This window comes from Globicephala melas, chromosome 11, assembly GCF_963455315.2.
Source record: "Globicephala melas chromosome 11, mGloMel1.2, whole genome shotgun sequence".
NCBI lineage: Eukaryota > Metazoa > Chordata > Mammalia > Artiodactyla > Delphinidae > Globicephala > Globicephala melas.
The window spans coordinates 46190433-46208763 of NC_083324.2; the positions used below are offsets into that span (position 1 = coordinate 46190433).

General features: G+C 41.0%; 1 protein-coding gene across 3 annotated transcripts in view; it reads left to right on the plus strand.

Moving 5' to 3' along the window:
* Positions 1-2280: 2280 nt before the first annotated feature.
* Positions 2281-18331, plus strand: part of ABHD5 (abhydrolase domain containing 5, lysophosphatidic acid acyltransferase) — a 46011-nt gene continuing 29960 nt past the window's right edge. For 2 of the 3 annotated variants that reach the window (XM_030830229.2, XM_060307926.2), the window contains exon 1: positions 2281-2525. In XM_030830229.2, the coding sequence (XP_030686089.2) occupies positions 2281-2525 (245 nt within the window). The remainder of the gene's footprint in view (positions 2526-18331) is intronic. The other variant, XM_030830232.3, reaches the window with a different exon arrangement.

Below are 18331 nucleotides of genomic sequence, written 5' to 3' on the forward strand. Positions count from 1 at the left end.
CCAGTGGGGCACCAGTCATCACCTTCTATGGTACGCTGGTATAATGGTGGTATAATGGTCTTGGTGGTATAACTGCAGCATTAGTTCTTTGGACGCCACAGCCCTGGGGTAGCGCAGGCAGAGCAGGCTATGAATTTGCCTTGATGAGTGTCACATCTGACCATCTGATGAGAGAGAGAGTTCGAAGTAGGCGCAAGTGATCCCCCAACATAAGTACTGCTGAATCAAAGTAACTGGTTAGTATGTCCTCAAAAAGAAGTGGATTTGGAAAGAGGGCACCAGGTTGGCCTGGAACTCTGGGAGGTGTGCTCTCAGGGCACCACCAAAGTACAGGGAGGCAGTGATGGAGGTCTGGCCAAGCAGTGACTGAGGGTGGTATAGGAGGAGCTGTCCAGGTACAGGTTGCATCAAAAGATGTTGGTCTCACTGTCTCCCAAGAAGACACAGTCCAGGAACTCCAGGGTGGTGTGGCAGTCACAATGGAGCAGCAGGGGTTCCTCCACTGCTGGCAGCACCCAGGGGCTGGGTGATACCAGCTTGGACTTCTTCTTGTCATAGTCAAGGACAGCTCCTCCACCAGCAGCAAAGTGAAGCCTGGGCAGAGACATCCCCAGAGTTGGGGAAGATCATGAAATCCCATAGCCCTATGCACTGCTCTGTCAGTTTCTGGATAAACTCCAGCATTGGATCAATGATTTTTTTTTTTAAACTGTGCAGCAGCCATAGGCATCTATGAGAGTGGGCTCCAGGTCCACAAAGTCTTGAGGGCGCATACTTGCCAGTCCAAGTTTCTGAAGGTGCTGCAGGAGTTGCTGCCATATTCTTAGGTTTTGATACTGGACTCAGTACCACAGGGCTGGGACTGTACTCCATGCAGCAGAGTCCTCAATTACCTGTCTGGCCCATATAGAAAGAGGTGTCCCCAGTATGGATGGATATGGTCTGATAGGTGGAGATAGTCGAGAGTCAGTTTCTGCAGACACACTGCAAGTCTCTGGCAACACCATGAATTCCTGGAACGGTGTTTTCATATGTCCTAGTCTTCCCTAACATACTTACGAATTGGATCAAATACAATAAGAATATTTATTAGTTATTGCTATGCCCAAGGGATTATGAGTTGCTTTTTTTCCCCCTGAATCACGGAAGACACCATCCCTACCCTCAAGGAACTTCCAGTGTAGTTGGAAGAATACTGATTAATGTCCATTAAAAAGCCACAACAAGTAGTCAAGGCTGAGAATCTGAGTGTCAGATGAGTGATAGAAACTGTCTGGTTTAGGGGGACTCAGAGGAGAGAAAAAGAGGCTGCAGACAGGGAGGAGAGTTAGGGAAGGAGAGGGATGAACTGCGTCTAAAATAAAGGGTAGGGCTTTCCTGGTGGCGCAGTGGTTGGGAGTCCGCCTGCCGATGCAGGGGACACGGGTTCGTGCCCCGGTCTGGGAAGATCCCACATGCCGCGGAGCGGCTGGGCCCGTGAGCCATGGCCGCTGAGCCTGCGCGTCCGGAGCCTGTGCTCCGCAACGGGAGAGGCCGCAACAGTGAGAGGCCCGCGTACCGCAAAAAAAATAAAATAAAATAAAGGGTAATATATTAGCGTAGGCTCCGTAAAGAAGTGAGCCCTACTTCAATCCATTGTTTCTAAGCGCCTAGAACAGAGTGGGGATATAGTAGGCAAACGGTAAATACAAATGAATGAATGGCAGGAAGTGATATAAATACAAAAGCAGGTAGTATCTGACGGTTAAAAGCCTTGAAAACAGGTCAAGAAGTGTTGATATTTACATTAGTGGTGTACTCTCAAGAACTCATAAGTACCTAAACGCCGACTCTTTACATTCCTCCCGTGTGTACACAGCGCGGGGTGGACAGGAGTTGCTGGTTTTGGTCACTACAGTAACTCCAGGGTCTGGAGTAGTGTCCCGCACATCAGTGAATATCAACTGACTCAAGGTCGCCCTCTCCCCTAGGCCACCCACCTGCGAGGAAGGGCCGGCGGCAGGCCACACAGCTCCTCCATTACAGCATTTCCATTCGCTATTGCAGCATCTATCGAATACTAGATGGGCTCTTTCAGGGCAAGGTCGCGCCTCATTCCCCAGGGAACTGCTAGGTGTCTGTCCAGTGCCCAGCACCTGACAATCAATATCAGCGGATGATGCATTAATACGGTTATGATTGAAGTTAGTTACCACCTAACTCTGCCGGGCCAGTCTCGTTTCCCCCAGGTTGACTGCCCCGCCTAGCGCCCACACCCGAGCGCGTCGGACGGGAGGACGCATGCGTGACTGGTGGATGAAGGGGGGGTCAGGATGGCCCGGCACGCGCAGGCGCGCGGCCGCACCGCCCGGTCACGCGATGGGGCGGCCGACTCCTACGCTGGCGGCGGCCTTAAGGGCGGCGGCGGGTACCGGCCTCCCAGTCGGCCTGTCAGCCGGCGTGGAAGTACAGCCGGAAGCTCGCGCGGCGACGGCGGCCATGGCGGCTGAGGAGGTGGAGGTGGACTCTGTGGACGCTAATGAGAAGTAAGTGTGGCGAGGGCTACGTCAGGTTCGGGCGCGCGGGCAGCGCCGAGGACTCTTTAACTCGCCCGGCGGCTCTGTCGTCCGGCCCCGGCGCGAATCCGCGCGGCGCCGGGAGGAGAAGCCCTGGCCTCGCTCTGCCCCCGGCGGGCGCCCTTCGGGTCTGAGTGTGACCCAGGCAGCGCCGGGAGGCCGCTTGACCCCCGCGCGGAGGGGCCGCCGCGGGGTCGTGTCAGCGGCTCGGCGGGGCGGGCGGCGGGGGTGACCCGGCACTCAGTCCGGGCTGGTCGTCCGCTGAGGTCTCCTTCCGGGCAGAGACGGCTGCGGACCCAGCCCTGCCCCCAGCGCGGCCCGCGAGTGCTGACCGGCGTCCCTGCACCTGACTCGAGTTATGGGAAACGGCTGAGTCACTCTGTCCACTTCCGAGCGCGGCTTCGGACCTCAGGTTCGCGCTGTGCTCGGTCCATCCCGGGGCGAGAACGAAAGTGCCACCCGGCCGAGCGTCTCGGGAGCCTGAGGAAGGGGCGACGCTTCTTCGGGACAGTGTTGGATGGCGAGCCCACGTTCATCCCAGAAGCCGCGGGAGGGAAGGGAGTGTCGGGGGAAGGAGGAGCCCAGAATGGGGGAAAGGGGCTGGGGGAGTGAGTCTGTGGCTTGAGCTTTCAGAGGACGTTTAATTTACAGATGCTGTATAGAAAGAAAATTAACACGATATGGGTAGCAAATTCAGAGTCAGTAATCTCTCAAATGGAGATCTTCCTTTGCTTCCAAGTGTTCAGGCGTTACTGGAGAGATGTGTGCGTTTGCTTCTCAGAAGACACACTATGTGTAGGAAACTTTATGGAAGTGGTGGGACAGATGTCTAACGGGAAGCTTTTTAAAAAATTTTTATTTTATTGAAGTGCAGTTGATTTACTATGTAGTGTTAGTTTCAGGTGTATAGCAAAGTGATTCAGTGTGTATATATGTATATATATATATTCACATATTCTTTTCAGGTTTTTTTCCATTATAGGTTATTACAAGATATTGAATATAGTTCCTTGTGCCATACAGTAGGTCCTGTTGTTTATCTATTTTATATATAGTGGTGTGTAGCTGGTAATCCTAAACTCCTAATTTATCCCTCCCCCCTTCCCTTTTGGTAATAAGTTTGTCTTCTATGTCTGAATCTGCTTCTGTTTTGTAAATAAGTTCATCTGTATCATTTTCTTTTAGATTCCACGTGTAAGTGGTATCATGTGATAGTTGTTTTCCTCTGATTTAGTTCACTTAGTATGATAATCTCTAGGTCCATCCATGTTGCTGCAAACGGTCGTATTTCATTAGTTTTTATGGCTAATATTCCATTGTGTGTGTGTGTATATATACACACACACACAATGTATATATATACCACATTTTCTTTATCCATTCATCTGTTGATGGACGCTTAGGTTGCTTCCATGTCTTCCAGCACTTGTAAATAGTGCTGCTGTGAACATCGGGGTGCATGTATCATTTCAAATTCGAGTTTTCATCTTTTCTGGACATATGCCCAGGAGTGGGATTGCTGGGTCATATGGTAGCTCTATTTTTAGCTTTTTAAGGAATCTCCGTACTATTTTCCATAGTGGCTGCACCAATTTACGTTCCCGTCAACAGTTTAGGAGGGTTCTAATGGGAAACTTTTTGATATACGAATATACTGTTTGTATTATTCTTTTCTACCTGTAACTTCATGCACTTGGCAGTAGATGAATAGCAGTTAATTAGTGGAAAAATTAAATTGCTATGAACATTATTGCCCTATTTCTCAAGGCCAGTCATTCAGATTGGAAAGTAAATAAACTTCTGTGCTACCCCCCATATATGTTTAATATTTTGACAACAATTCTATTTCAGATGTCGGGAGAAATTAGCATATGAAAAACTAAATGACAGAAGGGAATATAAAGTATCATGACAGACAGGGGTATTTGGAAAGATGACAGAGGGGAAGAGTTGTGAAATATTAGAAACTAGGTTCTTCTCTTGAGTTTTGTTTATATGATGAATAGGTCCATTATTTTGGTTTGTTGATGAACTTCCTTGTTGAGGTGAGATGCTGCAGGCTGTGTGAATACAAGTCAGAACCTGTTAGCTTGTTACCCTCTCCTTTGTCACAACATTTTTGGCTCTCAGATTGCTTTTAGGAGGACTCTTTGGCCTCCATGTTGTTGTGGGACTTGGGAGTCCAGGGCACAGCCATGAAAGGAATTTGTGGTTTTGGGTGATAGCAGGAGGTCACTGGGGACAGACTATAAACTATCCTTAGCAGCTAACCAGCCGCAGTCCCTTGTTAGAGGTGGGCCTCCTTGGTGCTCTTGGTGATACACTTGATCAGTGTCCAGTGTACAAACTGGTATGGCATTGTGAACTGTAACAAGTAAGTACCTGTTCCTGCTGGGTGTTCCCTAATGTGTTCATATTAAACCTTAAGGTCGACCCTGTGTGCTAGGTACTACTGTTCCCATTTTTCAGGTGGAACTGCAACTGGGACTGCTGCTAGCATCCCACCAGCAAGTAGCAGGGATGGATTGGAGCCCCCTAGGTATCTGGATTTAGTCTAAGGAGCTGTCACATATCTCTGCTGCCTCTCACCACGATTGGGCCTACTAGGATGTTTGGTTCATGTTTCTTTTGCTTATTCCACTGATACTTCGTTACTTATTCCTTCATTGATACAGAGCTTACTTTAAAAATTTTTTTAATTGGTTGATCAACAATAGAACTATCCCAAGAGCCAAGTGGATTGTGGGAAAACTGAAGTCTTTGAATCAAGTTCCCTATTCTCAAGACATCTCAGATTTATAAGGGACAATGACATTAACAAAGGAAACAATTATAAAAAAGGTCACCTGAAGGCTTTTTGGAGTATGTAATTATTGTTGTTTCCTTCTTAGTGAAGACAGGCATGCCTGGGAGCCATTTGGCTTTCAACATCTAACCCTTTTCAGTTGTAATACAGTTGAGAAAGCAATATGTAACAAGAGCTGGGTAGATTTCTGTGAATTGCTGCAAGGTTGTCCCAGAGAATAATTAAGTATCAGGTGAGTTTAGAGGAAGGCTGTCACGGAATTGCTGAGTTGCAGAGTAGACCACAGAGTAGCAGTTTGCAGTGGTGGTCCAGAGTTATTACTAAATTTTCAGGAATTTTGCCAACCATTGGCATCTTGAAATCAGCCATGGTGGTAGTACTTACACCATGGAAATCATCAAATAGTAATAAATAAGGGATTTTTTTTCCCCTCCAGTGGGTTTGCACTACAGGATTTCATTAGAGTTTTACTGTATTTCTTTGCCTTGGAAATAAGAGACAGAAGTCCACTCTCCTATCTTTTAAAAGACTTCTAAGATAAGTGACTCCTCTCTGTTACCATCTCCCCTTTCCAAGTCGTTACCTCCTGACTTATTAAACATCACAGAACTTCTCAGTGCCACATCCCAGTGGACTTTTATTTTTCTCAATACTTATATTTCTTGGGTCCTTTTTAGTGTTTGACACTAAAGATAGCTACTCCCTTTTGAGACTCTTACCAGACATTCTAGCGAATGTCTGATAAGAGCCATCTTCTGACATTTTGCTTCTTGTCTTACCTGAGATCAGTAGTTAGTTTTATTTGCCCCCCCCCCCCATTCTCTAAATGGAGTCATTCTCCAATCTGCCTCCATCTATGTTTTCATTTTTGCCTTGTTTACTCACACTTCTTTTAACTATCCTGTTTGTGGAGAGGGCTGAAATCTCCTCAGGATGGAGCCTTCTTCAGTACTCAGTGATGTTTCTGTGTGCCAAATGTTTGCAACTGATTCCTCAAATGTAACAAGTCCAGACCAGAATCTCATTTGCACCGCCTTCCCCTGAACTAACAATACAAAAATCTCAGTTCTTCCCCTTGACTTCCTATTTTTGTTAGGGCACTTAGGTATTTAGTTTCTTCTGGTCATCCAGATTAAGAACTGTGGCACCGGCTTCCCACTCGCCCTCCCCTGCCTTCATTGCTCCAGATACCAACTCCTTTACCACGTGCAGTAGATTTTAAGTGCAACATCACCTTTCCATTCCCACTGTCATCTGGGGGCCACCTGGTTCAGATCCCCGTTACTCCCTTTTCTGATTTATTGCAGGCTTTAGTAATATGTTCTGTCCCTATGCTTTCAGTGTAATTTATTCGTTACTTTCACACCCCCAAGAGGCACAGTCTTGCTTGTAGCACAGCCACACACAGTGACTTTATTATATGTCCTCAGCCTGACTTCAGAGCCCTTTACAGGCAGCATGGCTCTTGTCTTTGGAATCTTATTTCCTCCCTGTGCACTGGGCTCTGGCCAAGCTGTGTCTTTCATTGTTTCCTGAACATGTTTCTTGCTCACTTCCCTTTTCCACATGACTTGGTTCAAGTTGTTTTCTCTGACCCAAAACAGATTGTGATCTTCCTTCTCTAAAGGTCCACGGTATTTTCCAAAACGTTCTTCATGGCATCTCCACCATGTCTTGTAGTAGAGTTTTCTATATTTGTTTTGTCAGCTCATTGAGGACAAAGCTTTTGTCTTATTCAAGTCTGATAGAACCTAAAGAGGCTTTACAAATAGAAAGCTTCAATACATTTTTAAGAATCAAACACTTCAACTGTTGTAAACTTAGGCTGAAACAAATATTAAGATCAAAAACCTAGTACTTGATTATTCATTTTGCAGTTTGTGATTTAAATTTTTTAATCCTAAAATATCCAAAGGACATCAATAGATGTATTCATAAGAAATTCAAAGTTTGAACTTGACTAGGACGAGTTTGAGCCATTAGGATCATGAACTTAAATTATATTGGAGGGGTTGGGAATATGATTCTTTTCCTTGACCTTGGATGAACCAACAGGGAACCATGCTTCACTGTTTTGCCTGTTCTCCAAAATGCCAATTACAGACCAGCAAATGCAGATTTCATCCTATGACAAAGAACTTAACAGAAGATTGTAGGGGCTTCCCTGGTGGCGCAGTGGTTGAGAGTCTGCCTGCCGATGCAGGGGACACGGGTTCGTGCCCTGGTCCGGGAAGATCCCACATGCCGCGGAGCAGCAGGGCCCGTGAGCCATGGCCGCTGAGCCTGCGCGTCTAGAGCCTGTGCTCCCCAACAGGAGAAGCCACAACAGTGAGGGGCCCGTGTACCGCAAAAAAAAAAGTCCCATGGATGGTACACTTAATAAAAACAACACTGAATAATACATTTCAGAATCAAATGTGTCTCTGAATGAGTCCTTAAAGTCTGTATTGTTTATAATAGCCATTCAGAAACATTGTATAGTTAGATATTTAGTCTGATTCCACAGTTCTATAATCTCTCACTCCTGATCGTGAATCATAAAAAAAAATTGTATAGAAAGATGATTTTATTAAAACTTATTATTCAGTTTGAGACTTAGGATTTTTAGTTTTTATTTTCTTTATCTAGTGGATGAACTTATTTTGGAATTAACACAAAATGTCACTTGGATTTATTAAACAATGTAAATCTAAAAGTACACATGTAGTTTCTTTAATTATGTATGTTGGATGATGATGTGTCTGATTCTAGAATGGCTTGTTTACTGTGTGAGAAGGTAGGAAACAAATGGGGGAAAATATTACCAGCACATGACTATGTCTAAAACACCAATTCTCCAACTCTAGGTCTTTAAAAGTCACAGGTTAGGACAGTAATGTTTAAAAATTGTATAAAAGTTTCTTAAAAAATAGAAAAAAATAATAGTAAAAAAAGTAAAAGTTACAGGTTAGAAATGAAAAATAGTTAAAAGAATGCTAATTAACGTGTTAAAATATACTAGAGGGCCTGTGTTGTCATTGGTCTAATGGTTGTGATAATTTGAATCACTAGCATTATTTATTTAAAATAAAATGGCATATTAGTCACTTAAATTATGATTGTGTGAGACATACTCTATTTTTTTTTTTCTTCCTCTTTTCCAGGATAGGATTTAAGAAGTCATTTCCCAGGAAAGAAGGTCTTTATTTGCCCAAGTGTGTTATCATTTTCAGCTTGGAAGTTTTCAGTCATTCATTGGTTGAGGAATTATTTCAGAGGAATGTGTATATTCATATGTCTAATAAATTTGGATATTTATAATAAAATCAAAACCTCATAGTTTCTCTAAATGAGATAGACTACTGTGCATAGAGTGCTTAGAATAGCTTATATAGAGAGCAGTAATAAACATAGTTTTTCTCTCTTGACAGTACCAGTATAGGGAGGGAGGCCATTTAAAACAAAATTGTAATATAATGAAATCCTCTTTACTTATAACCTAATTAGAAATGTTATTTAAGTGGCCAAGAGTGTGTGGAAATTGACCAGACTTCTGTATATTTTCTTCAGAATACTTTGAAACCTCTTTCACTGTTTCACAATATTTACAGATTGTGCAAATCAGATTTAGTAATACTATAGATAGTCAGATGCCTTAGAGAACAAAACAGGAATTACTAGCCAATTTACATGTTGATGTCCTAGGATACAAGTGCAATGTTAAAGATATTTTTTTTTAACAAAAGATTACATAGAGAGTTAAGAGAGGACTTCCCTGGTGGCATAGTGTTTAAGAATCCGCCTGCCAATGCAGGGGACATGGGTTCGATCCCTGGTCCGGGAAGATCCCACATGCCATGGAGCAGCTAAGCCCGTGCACCACAACTACTGAGCCCGCGCTCTAGAGCCCGCGCGCCACAACTGCTGAAGCCCGTGCGCCTAGAGCCATAACTGCTGAAGCCCGTGCGCCTACAGCCCGTGCTCCGCAACAAGAGAAGCCACCGCAATGGGAAGCCAGTGCATCGCAACAAAGAGTAGCCCCTGCTCGCTGCAACTAGAGAAAGCCTGCATGCAGCAACAAAGACCCAGCACAGCCAAAAATAAATTAATTTTAAAAAAAAGTTAAGGGAAAAAATATTCAGTTTTATCTCTCAAACTCGGGATACTTAAAATCACATTCTTAAGTTAATAAACTCTGTTAGTATGCTAAGCACATCCTGTTTGGCTTCCTTACAGTTGCCACTGTTAGTGTAGTGTTTTAAAGCTTTTCTTACTCAGAAGTCTGCTCACTAAAAAGATTCCTTCTATCTGTTATAGGTTATAAAGCAAGATTATTTAGTTTTTTGATAAGATGCTTTAGGGCTTAGATCGTCAGCCTTCCTAATGAGGTCAGTTCTCAACAAATGGACAGTGTAGAAAACCTTTTGGTGCACATTGGTAAGCCTTCCTGATGCCATAGATAGATACAGTTCCTGTAGTGAATGGCTTATCTTTACATTGCGATTGACACTTTTCTTCTCTTCTGAAGTTAGGGCCTCAGCAATGTATGATGGTGTTTATTGATCTGCTTAAATAAATTAGAGAAGTTAATTTTTGCTTTTCTGTGTATTTTCCAAAGTTCTGAGGAGGCAGCCCTGTATCTTGTTCACTGTATTATGGCCTTGGTAAATTTAATTTTTACTTTGGTTTTTGTGACCTCAGAAGTATGGCTGGATATCTGACAAACTTCAGTCTGTGTCCTTATTTCCAATCTCATGTCCTTAGTTCCAGTCTTCGACACACTAAGCCTAGAAATGCAGAACAACACTGAATGGCATAGGAGATTTTGTGGAAGAGGCAGAGGGTTTCTTTGAAGATGAGGTCAATTTACCCCAAAGGCAGGAAGTGAGGTTGGATGGGTGTTTTAGAGCAGGGGTCCCCAACACCCGGGCTGTGGACCGGTACCGCACAGCAGGAGGTGAGCGGTGGACCAGTGAGCGAAGTTTCATCTGCCGCTCCTCATTGCTCACATTACCGCCTGAACAGCGCCCCCACCACCCGGTCCATGGAAAAATTGTCTTCCACGAAACTGGTCCCTGGTGCCAAAAAGGTTGGGGACTGCTGTTTCAGAGGGTTGAAGCAATAGAGGTTGCAAGCTAAGGTGTGGGAACTCAGTGAACAAAGGGTGATAACCTAAAGGGTGGAAAAGATAGACCCTTGCTTTTCACTCTTTAAAAATGTTCCTTTGAACCTACTATGTGCTAACACTCAGTCCTGTAGAATAATAACTCTAAGAAAGAAGTAAAGGCAGTTTATATAAAACATTGTCATCTGGTTAAGGCAAAAACCGATTAGATAGAAACATTATCGTGGCTTAGGGGAGAGGTATCTTTACAGTTCCGTTAACAGTGAAAATAAAATATTTTACTATGTTTTGTTAAATATAGATTTTTCAGTTTAAATATACTTTAGAAAAGCTCCACTTAAAAAAAAATTATCTACTTTGATGAAAAAGCTGCTGTAAAAACTTGGAGAGTATTGGTGCCTCTTGTGGTTGAAGAGCCCTAATTTTTAATGTAATACAGTAGCCTTGCAAACATAAAAGCATTGTTTTGCCCCTTCTCTTTGAGTTAAGCCAGTCACTAAGAGGAAAAATGCATAGACAAGACAATCCTATCCTTTGAAAGTTGGTTTTGTGATGAGTGGTAAATAGGTAGAGGTAGGCATGAGTCTTGTATTACCGGCTGATATATCACATTTTAAACTCTAGTGCCTTGTGCATAGTAGGTATTCAGAGACTGAGTTTTTTTTTAATATTATTTTTTTTGAAGACTGAAACAAAGATTGCATTTGTGTTTTCTCTGCCCCAACATGTCTATGATGTAAGTGGGAACAGTAGTAGGTTATAGTTCATTTCACTTTTATTTGTTGTTGTACTGATCTCTGATTCTCTTTGGCCAAGAACTGTGCTATTATTTGAGGGATATTTGTTGAAAAAAATTGATGAGATTGAGTTGTAAGTAACTTCCTGTAGGTACTAGTTCATATATTTGTGGCCGAACATAGACATTGATGACCATGTTGTCAAGGACTTTTTTTATTTTAAGCTCCAAAGATCATGAGATTCTTTCCTTTTAGTTGCCTGTTAAACTGCTGTTTTCAACAATTGAAAAGATTGTTGAATAAATTGAAAATTTCGTTGCTGAAGGCTTGAGTTGTTTTTCCTTGACAATTTGTAAATAGTTTATATATTTACAATAAACTAATAGTAGTAATGTTTTCTATTATCTTGATACCTTGATAATAAGTTACAGGTAGCATTTGTCAGAGATGCCTAGAGGTCTTATCTCCTGTTAATTCAGAAGATTTGAAACTGGCAGCAGAGAACATTAGACTAGAGCCTTATTGTAATGTAGGCTATTATGGATCTTCTGTTCTATCATTCTTTTTTTATTATTGAGACATAATTGACATATACCATATATTTGTTTCAGGGGTATAATATAATTTGATATTTTTATATATTGCAAAATGATCATCCCAGTAAGTCTAGTTAACCATGCATAGTTACAGAATTTTTTTCTTGTGATGAGAACTTTTCAGATTTATTCTCTTAGCAACTTTCAGATATGCAGTACAGTATCAACTATAGTCACCATGCTGTACATTACATCCCCATAACTTACTTTATTTGTAACTGGAAGCTCTTACTTTTTGACCCCCTTCACCCATTTTACCCATTTTCCACCTCTGGCAACCACCAGTTTGTTTTATCTCTGAGTTTATTGTTGTTGAAAGATTCCACATATAAGTGAGATCATACGAATTTGTCTTTCTCTGCTTATTTCACTTAGCATAATACCCTCTAGGTTCATCCATGTTGTGCAAATGGTAATATTTCATTCTTTTTTTATGGTTGAATACTGTTCCATTATGTATATATTTTGTGTATTATACACATTTTCTTTATCCATTTATTTGTTGATGGACACTTAGGTTTTTTTCCCCATATCTTGGCCATTGTAAATAATGCTTCAGTGAACATGGGGGGTGCATATATCTTTTCAAGTTACTTTTTTTGTTTTCTTCAGTTAAATACCCAGAAGTGGAATCGCTGGATCCTATGGTAGTTTTATTTTTTGAGGCACCTTCATACTGTTTTCTATAATGACTGCACCATTATACATTTCCAGCAGCAACAGTGTGCAAGGGTTCCCTTTTCTCCATATCCTCTCTATCGCTTGTTATTTCTTATCTTTTTGGTAATAGCCATTCTAACCAGTGTAAGGGAATATCTCATTGTGGTTTTAATTTACATTTCCCTGATGTTACCGATGTTGAGCATCTTTTCATGTCTGTTGGCCATCTGTATGTCGTCTTTGGCAAAAAGTCTATTCAAATCCTCTGCCCATTTTTTAATTGGACTGTTTTTTGCTATTGAGTTGTATGAATTCTTTACATATATATATATTTTTTTTAATTAATTTATTTTTGGTTGCGTTGGGTCTTCGTTGCTGCACGCTGGCTTTCTCTAGTTGTGGCGAGCGGGGACTACTCTTTGTTGCGGTGTGCGGGCTTCTCATTGCTGTGGCTTCTCTTGTTGCAGATCACAGGGTCTAGGTGCGCGGGCTTCAGTAGTTGTGGCCCACGGGCTCTAGAGTGCAGGCTCAGTAGTTGTGGCACACGGGCTTAGTTGCTGTGCAGCATGTGGGATCTTCTCACAGCAGGGCTCGAACCCACGTCCCCTGCATTGGCAGGCAGATTCTTAACCATTGCGCCACCAGGGAAGCCCATATATTTTGGATATTAACCTCTCATCAAATTTATGATTTGCAAATATTTCCTCCCATTCAGTAGGTTGCCTTTTCATTTTGTTGATGGTTTCCTTTGCTGTGTAGAAGCTTTTTTTTTTTGCGGTACGCGGGCCTCTCACTGCCGTGGCCTCTCCCGCTGCGGAGCACAGGCTCCGGACGCGCAGGCTCAGCGGCCATGGCTCACGGGCCCAGCCACTCCGCGGCATGTGGGATCTTCCCGGACCAGGGCACGAACCCGCGTCCCCTGCATCGCCAGGTGGACTCCCAACCACCGCGCCACCAGGGAAGCCCTAGAAGCTTTTTAATTTGATGTAGTCCCACTTATTTATTTTTGCTTTTGTTGTCTTTGCATTTGGTGTCAGATTCAAAATATCCTCAAGACCATTGTCAAGTAGCTTACTGTTTTCTTCTAGGAGTTTTATGCTTTCAGGTCTTAGATTCAAGTCTATAATCCATCTTGAGTGTATGATATAAAATAGTGGTTGAGTTTCATTCTTTTTCATGTTGCTCTCCACTTTTCCCAACACCATTGATGAAAGAGACCATCCTTTCCCCCATTGAATAGTCCTGGCTCCTTTGTTATAAGTTAATTTATATATGTGTGAGTTTATTTCTGAGCTCTTTGTTCTGTTGCATTGATCTGTGTTTGTGTTTTTATGCCAGCACCATTACTATTTCAATTGCTATAGCTTTGCAATATAGTTTGAAATCAGGAAGTGTTAATCCTCCAGGTTTGTTCTTCTTCCTTAAGACTGCTTTGGCTATTTGGAGTCTTCTGTGGTACCATACAAATTTTAGAATTGTTTGTTCTATTCCTGTGAAAAAATGGCATTGGAATTTTGATAGGGATTGCATTGAATCTGTAGATTGCTTTGGTTAATATGGACATTTTCACAATATTCTAACAATCCATGAGCATGAAATATCTTACCATTTCTTTGTGCCTTCTTCCATTTCTTTCATCAGTGTCTTACAGTTTTCAGTGTACAGGACTTTTAACCTCCTTAGTTAACTTTATTCCTAGTTATTTTATTCTTATTGATGCACTTGTAAATGGGATTGTTTTCTTAATTTCTCTTTCTGATACTACATTATTAGTGTATAGAAATGTAACAGATTTCTGTATATTGATTTTTGTATCCTGCAACTTTGCTGAATTTGTTTATTAGTTCTAACAGTTTTTTGTTTTTTGGTGAAGTCTTTATTGTTTCCTATATATTACACCATGTCATCTGCAAATAGTGGCAGTTCTTCTTTTCCAATTTGGATGCCTTTTATTTCTTTTTTTGCCTAATTGTCCTGGCTAGGACTTCTAATACTATGTTGAATAGAAGTGGCAATAGTGGGCATCCTTGCCTTCCTCCTAATCTTAGAGGAAATGCTTTCAGGTTTTCTCCATTAACTGTGATGTTGGCTGTGGGCTTGTCATATATGGTCTTTGTTATGTTGAGGTATGTTCCCTCTGTACCAACTTAGTTGAGACTTTTTTTTTAATCATAAAGGGATGATGAATTTTGTCAGATGCCTTTTCTGTATCTATTGAGGTGATCCTATGATTTTTTAAAACATCTTTATTGGAGTATAATTACTTTAAAATGTGTTAGTTTCTGTTGTATAACAAAGTGAATCAGCTATATGTATACATATATACATGTATGCCCTCCCTCTTGCGTCTCCCTCCCACCCTCCCCATCCCACCCCTCTAGGTGGTCACAAAGCACCGAGCTGATCTCCCTGTACTATGCAACTGCTTCCCACTTAGCTATCTATTTTACATTTGGTAGTCTGTATATGTCCATACCACTCTCTCACTTTGTGCCAGCTTACCCTTCCCCCTCCCCGTGTCCTCAAGTCCATTGTCTACGTCTGTGTCTTTATTCCTGTCCTGCCCCTAGGTTCTTCAGAACCTTTTTTTTAGATTCCATATATATGTGTTAGCATACGGTATTTGTTTTTCTCTTTCTGACTTACTTCATTCTGTATGACAGACTCTAGGTCCATCCACCTCACTACAAATAACTCAATTTCGTTTCTTCTTATGGCTGAGTAATATTCCACTGTATATATGTGCCACATCTTCTTTATCCATTCATCTGCCAGTGGATACTTAGGTTGCTTCCATGTCCTGGCTATTGTAAATAGTGCTGCAGTGAACACTGTGGTATATGTCTCTTTTTGAATTATGGTTTTCTCAGGGTATATGCCCAATAGTGAGATTGCTGGGTCATATGGTAGTTCTATTTTTAGTTTTTTAAGGAACCTCCATACTGTTCTCCATAGTGGCTGTATCAATTTACATGTGCACCAACAGTGCAAGAGGGTTCCCTTTTCTCCACACCCTCTCCAGCATTTATTGTTTGTAGATTTTTTGATGATAGCTATTCTGACTGGGGTGAGGTGATACCTCACTAAGGTTTTGATTTGCATTTCTCTAATGATTAGTGATGTTGAGCATCCTTTCATGTGTTTGTTGGCAATCTGTATATCTTTTTTGGGGAAATGTCTGTTTAGGTCTTCTGCCCATTTTTGGATTGGGTTGTTTGTTTTTTTAATATTGAGGTGCATGAGCTGCTTGTATATTTTGGGTTAATCCTTTGTCAGTTGCTTCGTTTGCGAATATTTTCTCCCATTCTGAGGGTTGACTTTTTGTCTTGTTTATGGTTTCCCTTGCTGTGTAGAAGCTTTTAAGTTTCATTAGGTCCCATTTATTTATTTTTGTTTTTATTTCCATTTCTCTAGGAGGTGGGTCAAAAAGGATCGTGCTGTGATATATGTCATAAAGTATTCTTCCTATGTTTTCCTCTAAGAGTTTTATAGTATCTGGCCTTACATTTAGGTCTTTAATCCATTTTGAGTTTATTTTTGTGTATGGTGTTAGGAAGTGTCTAATTTCATTCTTTTACATGTAGCTGTCCAGTTTTCCCAGCACCACTTATTGAAGAGGCTGTCTTTTCTCCATTGTATATTCTTGCCACCTTTATCAAAGATAAGGTGACCGTATGTGTGTGGGTTTATCTCTGGGCTTTCTATCCTGTTCCATTGATCTGTATTTTTGTCTTTGTGCCAGTACTATACTGTCTTGATTACTGTAGCTTTGTAGTATAGTCTGAAGTCAGGGAGTCTGATTCCTCCAGCTCCGTTTTTCTTTCTCAATATTGCTTTGGCTATTCAGGGTCTTTTGTATTTCCATACAAATTGTAAAATTTTTTGTTCTAGTTCTGTGAAAAATGCCATTGGTAGTTTGATAGAGATTGCATTGAATCTGTAGATTGCTTTGGGTAGTAGAGTCATTTTCACGATGTTGATTCTTCCAGTCCAAGGCCACGGTATATCTCTCTATCTGTTTGTATCATGTTTAATTTCTTTCATCAGTGTTTTATAGTTTTCTGCATACAGGCCTTTTACCTCCTTAGGTAGGTTTATTCCTGGGTGTTTTGTTCTTTTTGTTACATTGGTGAATGGGATAGTTTCCTTAATTTCTCTTTCTGATCTTTCGTTGTTAGTGTATAGGAATGCCAGGGATTTCTGTGCATTAACTTTGTATCCTGAAGCTTTACCAAATTCATTGATTAGCTCTAGTAGTTTTCTAGTGGCATCTTTAGGATTTACTATGTATAGTATCATGTCATCTGCAAACAGTGACAGTTTTGCTTCTTCTTTTCCAATTTGGATTTCTTTTATTTCTTTTTCTTCTCTGATTGCTGTGGTTAAAACTTTGAAAACTATGTTGAATAATAGTGGTGAGAGTGGGCAACCTTGTCTTATTCCTGATCTTAGAGGAAATGGTTTCAGTTTTTCACCATTGAAATGATGTTGGTTGTCATATATGGGCTTTATTATGTTGAGGTAAGTTCCGTCTGTGCCTACTTTCTGGAGAGTTTTTATCATACATGGGTGTTGGATTTTGTTGAAAGCTTTTTCTGCATCTATTGAGATGATCATATGGTTTTTATCCTTCAGTTTGTTAATATGGTGTATTTCATTGATTGATTTGCATATATCGAAGAGTCCTTGCATTCCTGGGATAAATGCCACTTGATCATGGTGTATCATCCTTTTAATGTGCTCTTGGATTCTGTTTGCTAGTATTTTGTTGAGGATTTTTGCATCTAATTTCATCAGTCTTATTGGCCTGTAGTTTTCTTTTTTTGTGACATCCTTGTCTGGTTTTGGTATCAGGGTGATGGTGGCCTCGTAGAATGAGTTTGGGAGTGTTCCTCCCTCTGCTATATTTTGGAAGAGTTTGAGAAGGATGGGTGTTAGCTCTTCTCTAAATGTTTGATAGAATTCACCTGTGAAGCCATCTGCTCCTGGGCTTTGGTTTGTTGGAAGATTTTTAATCACAGTTTCAATTTCAGTGCTTGTGATTGGTCTGTTCATATTTTCTATTTCTTCCTGGTTTAGTCTCGGAAGTTTGTGCTTTTTTAAGAATGTGTCCATTTTTTCTAGGTTGTCCATTTTATTGGCATATAGTTGCTTGTAGTAATCTCTCATGTTCCTTTATTTCTGCGGTGTCAATTGTTACTTCTCCTTTTTCATTACTAATTCTGCTGATTTGAGTCTTTCCGTTTTTTTCTCGATGAGTCTGGCTAATGGTTTATCAATTTTGTTTATCTTCTCAAAGAACCAGCTTTTAGTTTTATTGATCTTTGCTATTGTTTTCTTCATGTCTTTTTCATTTATTTCTGATCTGATCTTTATGATTTCCTTCCTTCTGTTAACTTTGGGGTTTTTTTGTTCTTCCTTCTCTGATTGCTTTAGGTTTAAGGTTAGGTTGTTTATTTGAGATTTTTCTTGTTTCTTGAGGTAGGATTGTATTGCATAATCTTTCCTCGTAGAACTGCTTTTGCTGCATCCCATAGGTTTTGGGTCGTCATGTTTTTGTTGTCATTTGTTTCCAGGTATTTTTTGATTTCCTCTGATTTCTTCTGTGACCTCTTGGTTATTTAGTGGCATATTGTTTAACCTCCATGTGTTTTTACTTTTTACAGTTTTTTTCTCATAATATCTATAGCATTGTGGTCAGAAAATATACTTGATATGATTTCAGTTTTCTTAAATTTACCAAGTTTTCTTAAAATTACTTGATTTGTGACCCAACATATGATCTATCCTGGAGAATGTTCCATGAGCACTTGAGTAGAAAGTGTATTTTATTGTTTTGGGGTGGAATGTCCTATAAATACCAATTAAGTCCA